A 16988-nucleotide genomic window follows, 5' to 3' on the forward strand; every position below is an offset into this window, starting at 1 on the left:
ATGGCCTTTGTCGAGTTTCTGTGGAAAAACGCTCAGCAAAAATGACACTCGAGAAAGCAGAACCATTGATGAGTACTATTCTCGGAGGTGGTTACGTCACCACGGTGCAAAGCCGCCTGCAATAATCCAGCTTGAGGTGGTTACTTGGGTAGTGGAGGCGGCATGAATTTTAAAAACCGACAATACTAACTGACATTATTGTACCGATGTTCCAGTATTTGCAAGACAACATGAACACAGCTATTAAGAGGTTCAAGATCGCTCATGTCCTCCCGTTGAGTTTATTCTAGTGAATGTGATGTAGACCTTACATAGGGGTGGTGCTTAGACAAATGACCAAGGTTTCCCATGCTTATGGTCGGTATGAGGTGTAAAAGCCAATGCAAACTTATCGAAACTTGTGTGTTCACTACGGGTCCACGAAATTTTATTTTGAAAAAATAATAATTTGTAAACTGTAGAAAAAAAAATTACGTCCCAACAAGCCCAATTGAAATTACATATTTATTTTTTCTGTCGCCAAGTCTGAAACTAAAATGTTACTCCTCCAATTCATATTAAGTGTCACTGATTTAATACTAAATTGTATTAAATCACTGATAATTAATATTGATCGGAGGGAGTATGAAGTTTTGCACATACATAGTATACATGTATATGCATGTTTAAAAAGTTTTTCTAAGAATTGCGTTGTAAGAAATGGCTTTCTGGAAATGGACTCCAGGGTGCCTGAGCACCATTTGCATATTCCGGTGTAAAAGCCTAGCTCCACGAGTCCGTGAATATATTAGTTAAAGGTGGGGGTATTCATAGTTATTGGCGCACTGGTTTTCTCATCCATGCATTAGTTGGCCTTGGCTATTCGGCCCTCATTTAGACTTGGTCTCTCTTCGTTCCTTGCCTCCATTTTTTACTTTGTCCATTCGTTCTGGTTTCTCCTTTGATTTGTTGAGCACAGCAATTCGCTTGAGCATTTCTTTTTGCGAGTGAATTCGCTTGAGCATTGAGTGGACATTTACCTACTGTGAAGACCTGGAAGGGTGCACCTCTGGTGTACCATTTATCCTTCCTAATGATAAACACGGGTAGCCTGTTGAAATATATTGCCCGTCTTGCCCATCTCTCTTCATGAGTTTGGACTTTTGGCTCGGATACCATATTAGACTTAGAGTTTTTGGAAAACAACACGACACCCTAATACGGATGTGGCTACCTCATATATGTATAGAGGTACACATTGTGTACAATACAAGATTCAAGTCATACATAGAGGCTACATATAAATGCAGTCTAACATAGCCAAGTGTGGAAAGGATAACTGCTAAAAGGCTTATAAGTAGTAAGCGCACCCCAAGATGAATGGTCTCTCAGCCACTTTCCTAGAGCCTCCGGTATCATAGCCTTGAGTGTTTTTTTTTTTTTGAAGCAGAACCACTTGGATTCACTTAAACCAGGCCCGCCAAATCGGCGTCCAGCAGGGGTAATACAAAGTCTGGGGCATCGTACACCCATACATAGAGAGGGTCATCCGACCCCAAACCAAACTGCGCTAGATAATGCGCCACCTTATTACACATACGGTTGCAGTGCATGAACTCATGCGACTGAAAGGATGCAATACACAAGCTTTTAGCTTCCCTGAAAAGAACTCCCAGCTCAGAGGCGTCGTGCTCCCGCCCGTTCAGTGCATTCACCAGAGTAAGACAGTCGGACTCAAGAATGATGCGCTATGCCCCAAGCTCCGAAACGCCCTCGATTGCTTTCAGGCATGCGTTTGCCTCCGCCTGAAGAGGGCTCCTGACGTATTCTAGTTTGCCTGCAGCAGCAGCCAGGAACTGTCCAGATTCATTTCTAGCAACAAAGCCCCACGCTGCAGCGCCTGTCTCCCCATTGTATGCAGCGTCAAAATTCAGTTTAACCATAGCAGATGGAGGAGGGCACCATTTTTGCACCAGAGGAGCTGGTGCTGGCGAGCGGTGCACTGTACTCATACCGAAATCCATGAGGTGTCTGCTAATGAATCCGCTCATCTCCTGGGGTGTCTTCCGCTCCTCGCCCGAATTCACCTTGTTTCTGGAGGTCCACCAGTCCCACAGCAGGACTGCCACACGCAGTATCTTGTTACGGGGCAGAGTGAAGATCTGTTCAAACATGCCATGCGGATCCTGACAGGCTAGAAGCTGCAAGCGAACATCTTCCAGGTTTTGCTCCCGCCACACAGCCTTCACTAGTTTGCATTTGAGAAACAAGTGGCCACCGTCTTCATCAAGTCTGGAACACATCGGGCAGAGCGTATCTAACTGTATGTGCTTCCTCTTTATGTTCATTCGTGTTGGTAAACTATTGTGAGCTAGTCGCCACAGGAACATTCGAACCTTCCCAGGAAGATCAAGTTTCCAGATATGTTGCCAGTTCATCATCACGTGCACTTGTCCGGAAGAAGTTCCTGCATCCCGTTGGCCCTCCGCTTCCTTTATGCTCACCCCTAGGTGATATGCAGATTTCACAGAGAAACGCCCCCTTTTATCAAAGTGCCATGCAGGAAAGTCCTCCATATCTGGTTTCACCGGGATGGATAGGATAATCTGGGCACCCTCCTTAGTGAAAAGTTCGTGCACAAGATCAACATCCCACCCTTCTGTCACCGGGTTCATCAGCTCGCTCACTTTGGAGATGATCGCCTGCCCCTGCTGCGTTGTTGATCTCCTCGTCACACCCCTCGGCAGCCACGGGTCCTGCCAAATATCCACCTGCGATCCGTCTCCTATGCGCCAAATCAAGCCTTGTTTCAGAAGGTCTCTCCCCTTTAAGATGCTACGCCATGTGTAGGACATGCCTGGTTGCTCTTGAGCCTCTAGGATGGAGCAGTTTGGGAAATATTTCGCCTTGAGTACAGCTGCGCACAAAGACTCCGGGTGTTGGAGCAGCCGCCAGCTTTGCTTCGCAAGCATTGCCTGGTTGAAAATATGGAGATCCCTGAACCCCAGGCCCCCCTGCTGCTTCGTCTTCATGAGTTTCTCCCATCCAAGCCAGTGGCATTTGTGCGTCCCATCCTGCTGGTTCCACCAGTACCGGCACACCATGGCACTAATCTCCTCACACAAACTCTTAGTTAAATCAAAACAGGACATGGCATAGGATGGGATGGCCTGGGCGACAGCCTTAATGAGAGTTTCCTTTCCCACCTTTGACAGAAGTTTCTCCAACCAGCCCTGTATTCTTTTCCATATCATCTCCTTTATATACTCAAACTCTTTTGACTTTGCAGCCCCGAGATGCACAGGCAAGCCAAGGTATCGTTCATTCTTTGATTCTCTTTTTAGACCCAAGACCTGAAGAACTCGTCGTTTATTTTGGGCGTTAGTGTTCTTGCTGAAGAAAGCCGATGACTTGTCCCTATTGATCTTTTGCCCCGACTGTACTTCGTACAGATCAAGAATCTCCTGCAGTCGGGCAGCATTAGCCTCAGTCGCTTTCATAACAATGAGCGAGTCATCCGCAAAAAAGAAGTGGTTGATGCTAGGGGCCCCGGGGCAGATCTTGACTCCCTCAATCGCACCATCCTGTTCTGCTTGCTGTAACAAAACCGAGAACGCCTCGGCACATATGATAAACAGATACGGCGACAAAGGATCTCCTTGACGGAGACCTCGCTGCGGGAGGAAAGCTTCCATTAGTTTGCCATTAACTCTCACACGATAGGACACTGATCTCACGCATTGCATCACAAGCTCAACCCAGGTGGGAGTAAAGCCCATAGTTAGCATCATTCGTTCCAAAAATGCCCACTCCACCCGGTCATACGCCTTACTCATATCGAGCTTCACTGCCACCAGTCCTTGTCGTCCCCCCTTCTTCTTATGCATCAGGTGGGTGATCTCATAAGCTAGGAGAACATTATCCGTGATTAGCCTCCCCGGGACAAAAGCTGATTGGGATGGGGATATTAAGTCCGGAAGGATCACCTTCACCCGGTAGGCAAGAACCTTCGAGATAAGCTTAAACAGGACATTGCAAAGGCTGATGGGGCGATATTGTGTGAGAGACTCCGGGGTCTTGACTTTCGGTATGAGCACAATTGTGGTTTCATTCCACCCCGGTGGCATCACTCCTCCGTTCAACACCTCCAAAACCTCCTTTTGTACCCTGCCACCCACCCTGTACCAGAACTTCTTATAAAAGAGCGCCGGCATGTCGTCCGGTCCCGGGGCTTTCAGGTCCCCCATAGACTCTAGAGCTACCTTGATTTCCTCCCCGACGAACGGTTTGGACAGCATCTCATTCATATCAGTGGTGACCGACGCCGGAACATGACGGAAGATATCGTCATTTAGGTGCCCTACAGAGGATATGAACAAACTTTTGTAGTAGTCAGTAATAAAAGGCCCTAACTCTTCCTTCCTCTCCACTACACTTCCATCCTCCTTCTTCAACCTTTCTGAAGCATGGGCATGAAAAAACTTCGAGTTGCGATCACCGAACTTAAGCCAATTTACATGTGCTCTTTGCTGCCAGTACATGTTATATTGATCTTCCAAGCGGCCAAGCCTGTACCGGAGCATATGTTCCTTAGAGATCTGTTGCTAATTTAGGATCCCTCTTTTGCATCTCTCCAGCTCCCTCTTCACTGATTTGATCCTACGCTTCAGTTCTCCCAGCACCTCCCTGTTCCATTTCAACAGATTCGCCCCCACTCGTTTTAGAGCCTCTCCCACCGTACCACCCTCCGTATCAAACACCGTATTCCATGCTGCTTCCACTACCTCCGCACAGCCTTCCTCTTGCAGCCACCTCGCTTCAAACCGGAAGCACTTGGGCCCTTCGCCATCCACTTGAATGGGAGATTGAGTGTTCAATTCTGCAATAATGGGTCGGTGGTCCGAATGCCGTGGATCCCCATTTATGATTTTATGCATAGGGAACATGCATCTCCAACCTGAAGTTGCTACTGCCCTGTCCAACCTCTCCCGAGTGTACCCCTCCGCCACCGTCCAATTATTTCTCCACGTGAATGGATCACCGACGAAATCCAAGTCCTCTAGTTCACAGTGCTCCAAAGTTTGCCGAAACACCTCCATATACCCCGGGGCCCGAGTCGGCCCTCCTTCCTTCTCCCCCGCAAACAAGACTTCATTGAAGTCACCCATACAGAGCCATGGCAAGCTGCTTTGGCCATGCAGGGTCCTTAGCAGCCTCCATGTCTTCTCCTTCTCGCCCTGTCTCGACTCCCCATACACCCCCGTAAGCCTCCACTTCGTGCCATCCTCCTGCTCCACCTCCGCATCAATGTGATATCGCCCCTTCCATCTCAGATTAACCTCCACCCCTCTCCTCCAGAAGAGAGCAAGCCCTCCACTACGACCAACGCAGTCAACTCCCACCATGTTCACCAGATTCAGACGCCACCGCAAGAAATCAACCTCCCTCTCTGTCATTTTAGTCTCCGAGAGGAAGAGGATGTCGGGAGCTTCCGCCTTCTGCAGCTCCAGAAGGCTACGAACTGCACGTGGGTTCCCAAGCCCACGGCAGTTCCAAGCTATAACTTTCATTGCGGCCTGCAGGGCTGTTCCGACAGCCCCGCTTCAGGAGTGGTGGGAGAGCTCTCCCCAGTCTTTTGCTTCTTAGCGTCATTGGTCACGTCCACATCACCCTCACCCTCCTCACCCCCGCGCTTTGTGCTGAGAATCACACCCAAAGGGGTGCTGTCAGCCAAATCCTTCCTCCTCTCCTTCCTTCTGAACCTGGAGCCTTCCTTCTTATTGCCCCCATTCCCCTTGCCTCCGGTCAGATCGCCTCCCTCACACACCGATTCTTCCATGACATCCTGCCCTCCCAAAGCAGCGCTTCCCTTTCCCTTCTCTAGATCTTTGGAATGCAGCCTTGAGTGTTGTTGACTGAGATGGAGTTTTTTTTTACCACCTTGGACCTTGTTGACTGGGTATTGATGACAAGGTGGACCCTGAATAGGATTATTGTCTCCTCCCAACAAAATATATTAGTCAAATTTAAATCCTCGGGACTATATCCACATCATAAACATAACAAATTAATAATGCAAACAAGTAAATTGAGAAAGAAAGATATGGATAACCGAAAAATACATTGATCAACGTTTAACCGGTATAATATTAAAATTTGTAAATTCTTTTTGTGCATCCACCTTGCCCAGGATTTTTGTGTGTTCTTCTAGCCAAAAGATCATCTAAACGAAGTTAGCACATAAGCACTTGGATAAATATTTGTAAATTTTATGGGTTCCACGAATGATTTTTTTCATCTATAGTTATATTCAAAAAATATGTGATTAACCAAAAAAGAGTTAATTACACTATGATACATAAACTTGCATTCCGCGTACAAATGCATACGTAAACTTGAAAAATGACACGGACTGACCCTATAACTTGCGTTTCGGGTACGTTTCAGTACATTTCCGTTAACTCCCTGTTATACACGACTCATCAGCTGGCCCACGCTCCTACCTACGTGTGGGTCTCACATGTCAGTTGCAAGTAAAGAAATAAAAACATAATAAAAATAATGTGTCAAGCCAGATTCTAACCAAGAGCGTCACTCTTTGTAAATTTATATATTGCAAGTAGGATGCCTTAGCGCTTAAGCGATCCACAGCTGCCATGGATCAAAAGTCGTCGCTTCAGTCGAGATGCAGGTGTGCGATATACTACTATACTCCCTCCGTTTCTTTTTTCTTCGCATATAACATTTGCTTGAAATCAAACTAAGCAATATCAACATTCACAATACTAATACCAACATCTACAATACTAAAATTATACAGTATGAAAATTAATTTCATAATGCATCTGATAATATTGATTTTGTATTGCGAATGTTGATATTTTTTAACATAAACTTAGTCAAACTTTACAAAATTTAATGTTGACCAAATTTTATATGCAGACTAAAAAGAAATGGAGGGAGAACAACAGTATACCATACACGTACGGAGCAGCGTGATAAGCTATAGCTTACCCTCCTCGGTTGGCCCATGTTCTTTGATAAGTGCACACATATTTTTCTCCTCCCAGAGCGTTTTTCCAATTTCTTGATGCTAGAGTGAATGTATATGAGCCTGTTTGTTTGACAAAAAAGAATAGGCATTTTCCTATTTCTAGAGAGCCTGGACCTGGGCGTCCGGACGTGTACTAGTAGCATCTTTGAATTGCTCGCGTCTCTTGGCGTCTCCGGACCGGCGCTTTATTGCCCCTGGTTTTTCTGGTTGTTGTATTGTTTGCACGGGAACTCATGCACGGGTCTCCTGCCATCGTGAGGCCTCCTAGTCGACTGCCAAAGCAATTTTCGTGCAAAAACAAGCAACTACTACGTAGAGTACCGATGACAGCTTCTTAATAAGAAATAAAGTTATTACAGATCACAGTACAGGAAGCTTGGAAGACGGATGTACCATCTTGTCCTAGAACCATACATGTTGGAGGGATAATGTTGGCCTACTTTCGCCTGGCACGCGCTTAAGTTTTACGCTTCTTTCATAGGAGCACTGGTTTTTATTGCTGCCGCGTGTATTCATGTACACACAGAGCTCGAAACAGCAAGACGTGCTGATTAAGTTAACATTTCTCAGACCTACCGACACGCTGTGAAAACGAATACAACACAAATGTGAAATTTACAAGGAGATAATACCAAGTTGAATTTTACTAAACACTTCTGAGCGTCGTGTAAGAACATAAAAAGTATCTACATTGTGTTTGTGCACTAGTGCTACATAATCGGGCTTTGGACGCGGTCTTCATGGTGCGTAATGTCGGATTATCCACCAACCTTGGCGGGCTCTGTTGGGTGGGTAGAGGAGGAGGTGGTGCCCCTGTCCGGTCAGATCCATGGCAACCGCGTCACCATGTGGAAATGTCCTGGTTTTTTCACATGTTCATCCGGTTTGCCAAGTGTTACATGAGACAAAGCTTTCTATTTTGCCGATTGCATGCAATCGACAAGTCATTTGCCATGTGACAAGTCGTTTCGGTTCTTATTTTTGCCGTGTATTGGGTTTCGACACTCGACAAATGGATTGCCAAGTGATTAACATTTTTTTTGGCAAAGTCCATTTTGCCTGAAGTGTGTATACCGTATCCCTTTTGCAGACTGTAACACTCAGCAAATGAGTTGCCGAGTGCATATGGGACTTCACCGAGTACATTTGGTACTCGGCAAATAACCAGATTCTAGTAGTGGCTACTATGCCCGTTTCTTTGGTAATGGATGAAGCTAAGATAATGTGAGAGAATCCAACGCAAAAGATATTTTTTTAGAGAATTGCAAGTTGTCTCTGTGAACATGTGCCGCATTCACGTATGTACCTAAGCAGGGAATATATACATTCTTTTTTGAAATTAGGAAACATTACATCAGAGTCAAAGATATAGTATTACCCTACAGAAGTGGATACTTTCTTGTTTCACCCCTGCTAGATCCTGCATATACCTTATCAAGCTTCTTTTGCAGTTCTCTACATGCCATAGCCGTCCGTACAATATTTTAACGGAAACACTAACGTCCATACGTATGGGCGTCCTTCAACTCGCCCACACGCCTGGATGGTCATTGATTGTCTTTTGAATGAATCTTGACATGAAAACGTGAATTTGGTATGCCACGTACGACGGGGCTGGTGTGTGGGCGTTGGAGAGTTTGCCAACACGCCCCTCATCACGCTGTTGCCAGCTGTGTTGTGTGGGTGAAGTAGTTTCTGCCCACACATCCATCACCCTAGTCCATGCTCGTGTGGGCGAACTGATTTTCGCCCACACGGCACTCCTATGTTGTGGATGGCAACTGCAGTTACACGAACGTGACAACTAGGTAAACAAACATGGCAACTGTGATTCTTTGCTAGACGGCAACTGCAGTTGCACGTATGTGGCAACCAGATAAACACACATGGCAACTGTGATTAACTATACATGGCAATTATGGTTGGACCACACGTGGCAACTAGGTAAACACACATAACAACTACTGTTTGACCATATGTGGCAAGTAGTTAATCACGCACGGCAACTATGGTTTGACCACACGTGGCAACTAGGTAAACACACATGGCAACTACTGTTTGACCATGTGTGGCAAGTAGTTAATCACACACGGCAACTACGGTTTAATTACAAGCGGCAACTACAATAAATTAGACATGGCAATATAGTTAATCAAAACAGATAAAGTTTCCATGCTTTTACAATAACACTTGCCATCCCGGATAACTACATCTGCCAACCAGGATGGCAACTAAATCGTCATCCCGCAGGTACCTAACGTAGCTGCCCTAGGACGTGTGGGCATTTTTGCTTCGTGCCACACGCGCGGGATGGAGATGAGTAGAATTTGTTGGGTGTGTGGCACGAAGTAGCCACGCCCACACGTGTGAGCAATTTTAATGTCCGTCCACACACAATCTGTGTGGGCTGCCTCCTGCTCACACCACACACGGTATGTGGCCAGACCCTTTAACGCCCACACGGGTGGGCGTTATCGGCGTCCTATTTTAACGCATATAATAATATAGCATACGTCAGACATGTTGATCCAGATCTAACCTTTTATATTGTCTTTGTACTCGTCCGGAAATTTTTGCTTGTCCAGTAGAAAATGCAAAGTGGGACCTAGCATGCCTACTTACAATGACGAGATAAAAGGAACTCAATAAACAGAAACGCCATCCAGACATCTGTTTTGTAAAAGGAGTAGGTCATGGCTAGCAGAAGAGGTAGTAGGTCCGTGCATGCGCGGGTTAGTTGTCATGGCACCAAGCGGTCATGGGGCACAACTAGTATAATACTAGCTATAGGTACCAGTACATTCCAAACCAAACCACTCTTCTCCATACCACTACTCTCTCTCCCCTTCTCTCTCTCTCTCGCCTAGTACGCAGGTAGATAGGCAAGATCTCTGGTCAGACACCGGCCGGCGTGCTTCCTGCGACTCCACGAAGGCGTGATCTGAGATTCACGAAGGCGTGATGGTCCGTGGAAAGACAGTGATCGAGAAGATCGAAAACAAGACAAGCCGACAGGTGACCTTCTCCAAGAGGAAGAGCGGATTGTTCAAGAAGGGCAAGGAACTGGGCATTCTCTGCGATGCCCAGGTAGGGATCTTCATCTTCTCCAACACCGGACGCCTCTATGAGTACTCCAATTCCGGGTATGTGCACATATCTGCTTTCGCTTGTTCTCGCATATGGACTGATAATTATGGTGTGAATCTAATAGCAACATACAGATATTTTTTCAATTCATGTATTCAATCCGTTTAATTTTGACTCTTACTGTTGTGCATCCATATGGTGGTCAAATTGTTGTAGATACAATCTCTCTCTCTCTCTCTCTCTCTCTCTCTCTCTCTCTCTCTCTCTCTCTCTCTTGTGTGCAAATCCCAGTAAGCAGATCTAAATCAACACACCTCGAAGTTTAATCAACTGGCAAGTTCATTTATGTCCATTCCATCAAGTTCCTAGCCTTAATTCATTTCAGATGAGATATGTGCTGGGGGGGGGGGTGTTAGAGTTATTACTTATTTCTTCATGCATGAGAGCACTGTGATCTGTGACTTCTCCATGTTCTGCACTCAAACCGTGAAATGCTGAAGAACACTGTGTTAATTGGAGCCTCAACTTCTTCCATTGAAATACAAAAACTTGTCTTGGTAAAAGTAAACAATATATATTGATCCACTACTGTCTCCTCCAACATATATATATCAAGGCAAGGAACATAGAGTATCTCAAAGATCAGACAAATGCAACTAGCTATACTGTCAACTGTCTTGTTTCTCTTGACATCATATTACGGTGCTAGGATGGCTTCCGCACTTGCGCACATGAAAGAAAAATATATAATGGTAGAAGATACAGCCCCAAAATGAAAAAACAAATACACTTAAACTAAAGAATATGCCAAATCTGTTTTCTTTAGCACAGGATATAAATAAATATATTTTCATTGGGTAGTACATGCAATCATAGCTTTTATTCTAACATGTTATCTATGGAAATAAATATAACCTAATTCGTTCAAGTGAAATCAAAAAATGCCTTCACATTTTTTTCATATATAGATTCTCTGTCCGGTTCATTCCTACTACTGATGTTGTGAAATACACTAGTGTAAATAATAAGTTATTTCTAAATTAGAAAATTGTGTCATACACGTGCGTATATAACCATGAGTACACCAAACACATATAAATTTGTCGCCTAACAATGAATCTTCGAGTCATTGTTCATAGTTAAGCTCGCATGTGTTAAATATGAGCACTTGGAGATTACCCTTCATTGGTGGAAACATGACTCCACAAGAATAACATTAAATTGTGGTGCCCTTGAGTACAAGGAGTTTGACATTTAGCACACCCCCATTTGACTGGGATCAGGATGGTGCCCTTGAGTACTCTCTCTGTTCCAAACTATCTAAAGTCTAAGGTTTGTCGTAAGTCAAACGTCTTCATGTTTTGCAAAATATATATAATATATGCTTTTATCTATGCATAGGAGTAATACAAACTATACAATGTTGCCAAGATAGTTTTTTGGGCAAAGGGTAGATTTTATTGACTCAAAATGAAGCATCAAGAGGATACACCCATCCTCTGCATAACTAGAATGCACATACCCAACACCAACAAACACACAATGAAACATTCTAGCATTGAAAAAAGTCATACAAGACCAAAACTATGCCTAGCCAGGAAACGGACAAAAAATCCAAAGCAAGCATAAAAACAAGCGGCAAACTACATCAATGATCATATTCTCATCGACGATCTCTTGACATCACAAGGACAACGAGAACAGTTCCCCAATAGCAACAACTTTAGGAAGGTAATGACGTACAAGCGCCACCATCGCCCTATTCAACCACCGAACGCCACATCGTAGGTTTTTCAATCTAAAAATCTAAGTCCGAGCAGTGACTTCAACAATGTAACGACGCAACAGTTGTTGCCAGGTATAACCAACTAGGTTCATACCTAGAGCTTTTATCCTGGAGCTTGAGACCGGGTACTCGAGAAGCAGCACCAAATTGCACTCATCATTGTTGTCACCACCAAATCCCACGATCCAATCAGCAACATGTGACCATGGTCTTTACGTGATGCCATGCAAGCAAAAAGAACTTGCATGCACAAGCGTGAACTCCAGCCACGAAATTGCTTGAGACCGGGTACTCGAGACCTGGAGCTTGAGACCGTGAACTCCAGCTTTTATCATGGAGCTTGAGACTGGGTACTCGAGAAGCAGCACCAAATTGCAGTCACCATTGTTGTCACCACCAAATCCCACGATCCAATCAGCAACATATTACCACGGTCTTTACGTGATGCCATGCAAGCAAAAAGAACTTGCATGCACAAGCGTGAACTCCAGCCACGACATTGCATGTGTGATGGAGATTGACCAGGGAGGAAGATCATTAGCCCCTCCAATATCCCAATTCGAGACCCTCCAGGGATCCCGTACGGCCCTCGTTCTATATTGTCCTTACATGTGGCATAAGAACCTATGAAAAACTGAACTAGTCATTATGTCGTATCCTAAGGTCCAAGACCCTCCGAGCCATCGTGACAATCACCTAACAACATAGGACCACAGCGTCAGCCTTGCACCCAAGTAGAAAAACACCATTTTGGGACACAACAAGCCACCGTTGCCGCCCGCGTTCCTGTAGAGAGTATCATGGCCACACACATCTCACTCAAAATTCAATGTCTAGGCTAGAAATGTCATCACCGCCATCGCACAACCATACCTTCTTCCTCATCCACCATCCATAGATTTCATGTCAAGTTGAAGGATAAGAAAGTGGGGACCTCCCTCCGCCACCTTCCTCGATTAGTATCAGGGCTTAGCACAGCTACTAGTCACTAAAAATAGCAAGGGGAATGGACGATAGGGAGGTAGGAGGCTGCGGAGGCACTGGCTAGGAAGGGAGATCGGGGTGGAGGCAGCAATTGTTCTGTTGGAAGATGATTGATTAGCCACAACTTCTTTGTACTGAACATTTAAGAAAATTTCTCATGCTGACAATTTTAAAACTTTTTGTTGTCAATTTCAAATCGTTCATTAGAATAACGCAACGCATATATCATGGGAAATATCTTTATTAAATGTGAACTTCGGTATATAGCACTTTCATAAATTCCTTATGGTTAACAAGAAATTATAGAAACACCAAATTGAGTCCCTAGATACTCAAATGGAGAGGTTGTAGAGTAAATATTTTACGACCCTTAAAATGCTTGCCAAGTAGTTGTTCAATGTATACGAAAATGATCCTATACTATTACGAGTATGTATCCACATTTATACGCCATTTACATGGCTCAATTAGGCATTTTTCTCATTTTTTAATACACTGCATCAATAGTAACTCACACTCAAAAGTGAGTTCTATGAATTTTTCATCTGAGTGCATATGTCCATGTAATTCACATTTATACTATTTTTGTACATATAATAAATACATTGTGAAAACTAAGGCTATATACCTTTTTCTTCATACTACTTATATCATGGTATCTTAGAAGAATTAATATGGAATATTGAGAATGATAAATATCTATAATAGATTCATTGATGGGGTGTATGAAATGTAGTAGTACATAAATCGAGACATATAATTTACTCACACTCACACATGTATGCCTCACTGACGGATACTCTACTCACTCGCAAGAAATTTCAGTAAGCATGATGTTATTATCTCTTTTGTGTACTATTAAAAAACTCTTTGAAATTATAGCATGGTCTCCCTGCTTTACCAGGATGAAACCCTTAATTGAAAGATACCAGGCAGTTAAAGATGGTCAAAAACTCCTGAGTGCAAGTGCCGAAGCTAAGGTATGACTTCAACCGTAGTTCTCAGTGACTTTTCATCTGCTTCATATCTTCCAAACCATGGATTCTGTTCTTCTTCAGATATTTCATACTTTCAAGGTTGTAAATGTACGTATTCAGCATCACGCTACGTACGGGCATAACATGATGTTTTCCCCTTTACCCATGGCGAAGTCACCTATTGATTGTAGGCTCTTTTGCACCCTAGTATCATTGGGCAATAACCACCAAAACACCAACAATCATCTAATTGGCAAATGCAAGTTCGAACTCTGTAGCCTAGAGGGGGGTTTGGGAAGAAGAGGTTATGTGGGTGAGCGTGACGAGTAGGGGGTAGCATGTTACCAGGGACTTACCGCTAATTGTGTGGATTGAATTTATATGTGTTGGGGTGTACTACTAGGTTATCAGGCATATGAGCCTCTTGGCACTACAGATGGGTTCCTTAATCACGTCTTTGTATCTAGCTATCACATATATACGGACCTTATAAAAACTCTTGGGTGATGTTCAAATCTATTTAAAAAATACATCAATACCTATGTGACATGGTCAGTTTCACAAAAATAACATTCTATTATGATGAGGTCCATTATCATTATTCTCCATTAGCGATGAACTGTCAGAGATAGCCTAGTATTTCTAAACAATTCATATTTCATATTCTACAGTGTGCATTAACTTTTTTTTGTGAATGTACATTAACAGTTTTGGCAAGCGGAAAGTGCTCGCCTGGAGCAGCAACTACGTAACTTGCAAGAGAATCATAGGTATGACTGATATACAACCAAATGTAGAACCTTGGATATGTTTGTATTCTCTCAGCTAAAAAAGGGCCAATTTCTCTTATTCTCATGGAGATACTTTTATTATTATCCTGGATTCTTGTATACATTCTTTTAGTTTCTTGATGACTTGCTATATGATTTGCACCAGTCAAAAATACACATAACTGAGCAAAATGTATTAAAACAAAACACCATATAGTTATGTCTGTTTTTGAAACAAAGTAAAAAATCCGACCTATACAAGTTGTCACCGAAAGCATGTATAAAAGTTGTGCAACGTTGACAGCTTACATTTTAAAACATATACGTTAGTAAGATGAAATATTAAAAATACGAGGTCACAACCACCCCCCCCTACCACCCACCAACACACACATTTCATCATGATTGGCAAAAGTTACACTTGGTACCCATATCGAACAACTTGTAGAAGATAAAGTAAAATCCTGTCATTAGATTATGATATATATATATGTACCTTACTAAGCCACTGCAGGCAGTTGCTAGGACAACATCTATCTGGTCTATCTTTTGAAGACTTGAAGTGTTTACAAAATCAGCTAGAAACGAGCTTGTATAACATTCGACTAACTAAGGTAATACATATTTGTGGTTCTCATCTCCTAGGTTCATGCATCTACAGCATCACCAACTGTATTAATCGTTGTTCCAGGACAAATTTATTGGCGATGAAATTCAAGAGTTAAACACGAATGTTAGTGCCTAGTCTGTCAATTATTACGAGTGTACTATATACCAGCATATTACAGTTTGTTGTGCGTTTTATGTCATATCATAACCTTTTCAACTGCAGGAAAGCCTCATGCTCCAGGAAAATATAGAGCTACATAGGAAATTAAACATCGTTCGTCAAGAGAATACGGAATTGCAAAACAAGGTGCACATACTTGATTACAAACATTCTGCTTAAGGGCACTAGTCATGAACCCCTGGTGAAATTACAAAAACATATATTATGTTTACATTGTATATGAACTATATATGTATCAAAACATAGGGATTTGTAAGAATAAACTTCAAGGAGTCATGTTTCAAAAAAATCCATTACCTTCCGGCTCACAAAAGAAGCTACCCAGGGCAACCCAACTTTTGGATACTAATGGGACATGAACAAAGTGGCGGCCTCTCTATGGTAGACAACAATTATTCTATTAGCAATGACTTTTGAAAAATTGTACTAACTATCTTTCATAACTTCCATAACTAACACGAGAATCATTTCATAACTCACGATTTTAAAATCTAACCCATATTTTTTTGGTGTGCCATTTCATAGTTAATAGCTTATGATTTGTAGTGTTTTTTTACAGTTAACATTCAAAGCTCGAAAAGAGTTTTTCCCAGCTGAGATGGTACCTAATATAAAGATGTATTTTAAATGGCAGTGTACAATATTTATTCTCTTATTATTGTGAACTTATCGACCACATATTTTTCTTTGTATTAAGTCGCAATATGGGCCATACACTGTGAATTGCTAGCATAGCAATTGATAAGATTTCTTGAATTTTGTAATTAATATGGAGGATTGAAAATCTTATGATTCCATGGATATATATTTCGTGTGTATAATTATTGTCTACCAAAGATATATAATTTAATATTGTTATGATGTTTCCATTTTTCAGTTAAATGAGCAACATTACTGCTCCAACGGACGAAAATTCAGTTCGCCTGGATTCACGCCACGCAGATTGGGATGATCAACCAAAATCGTCCACCTTGTGGTGAACTATATCTTCTTAACTTGTCTTTATTTGCATGTGAATTATTAAGCCTGTGTTAGGGTACACACGTGTAGGAGCTAACATTATTTCCATCATTCCCTCAATGCAGCAAACTATCACTATCCGGAGATTGACTCCGACAAGCGTTGCTCGAAGTGTCCAATACAAAGACCGTCACTAGATATATCAACCTAATTATTAGACTAAGTCTCCCATATAAGGGTAAGTTGAAGATCAAATTCTGTGTAAATCAAGTGCTAGTTGTTGTTTCTCCACTAAGTATGTTCCCAAGAATTGTATGCATAATTAGATTTACCATTGTGAGATTTCGAATTTCTTGCATGTATTATTTTCCTTGTAGTCCATGTTACTAAGAAAGCAACAAGCTAGATACTTGTTGTATATCTTGGACATATATAAGTAAACTTTCATTCTAGTCATGAATAGAATACAATACAATACATGTGTATGCACAACCATATACCAGTCTTTTCATTGCAGATAAGCACACTCTATGTTTCTTTCAACGTCAATGCAAAAGTATAATAAACTTTAAGTTGTTGGTGTGTACATACTGAGGTGTTG

At 42.7% G+C, this 16988-nt stretch overlaps 1 protein-coding gene across 1 annotated transcript; it reads left to right on the forward strand.

The window, feature by feature from the left end:
- Positions 1–9994: 9994 nt before the first annotated feature.
- LOC123158720 (MADS-box transcription factor 23-like) lies at positions 9995–15586 on the forward strand. The gene is made up of 6 exons (XM_044576607.1): positions 9995–10176; positions 13795–13870; positions 14576–14637; positions 15152–15251; positions 15329–15370; positions 15470–15586. Exons 1-6 carry the CDS (start codon positions 9995–9997, stop codon positions 15584–15586), a joined length of 579 nt encoding a protein of 192 aa, XP_044432542.1.
- Positions 15587–16988: the final 1402 nt, after the last annotated feature.

Source organism: Triticum aestivum, chromosome 7B (genome assembly GCF_018294505.1).
Source record: "Triticum aestivum cultivar Chinese Spring chromosome 7B, IWGSC CS RefSeq v2.1, whole genome shotgun sequence".
NCBI lineage: Eukaryota > Viridiplantae > Streptophyta > Magnoliopsida > Poales > Poaceae > Triticum > Triticum aestivum.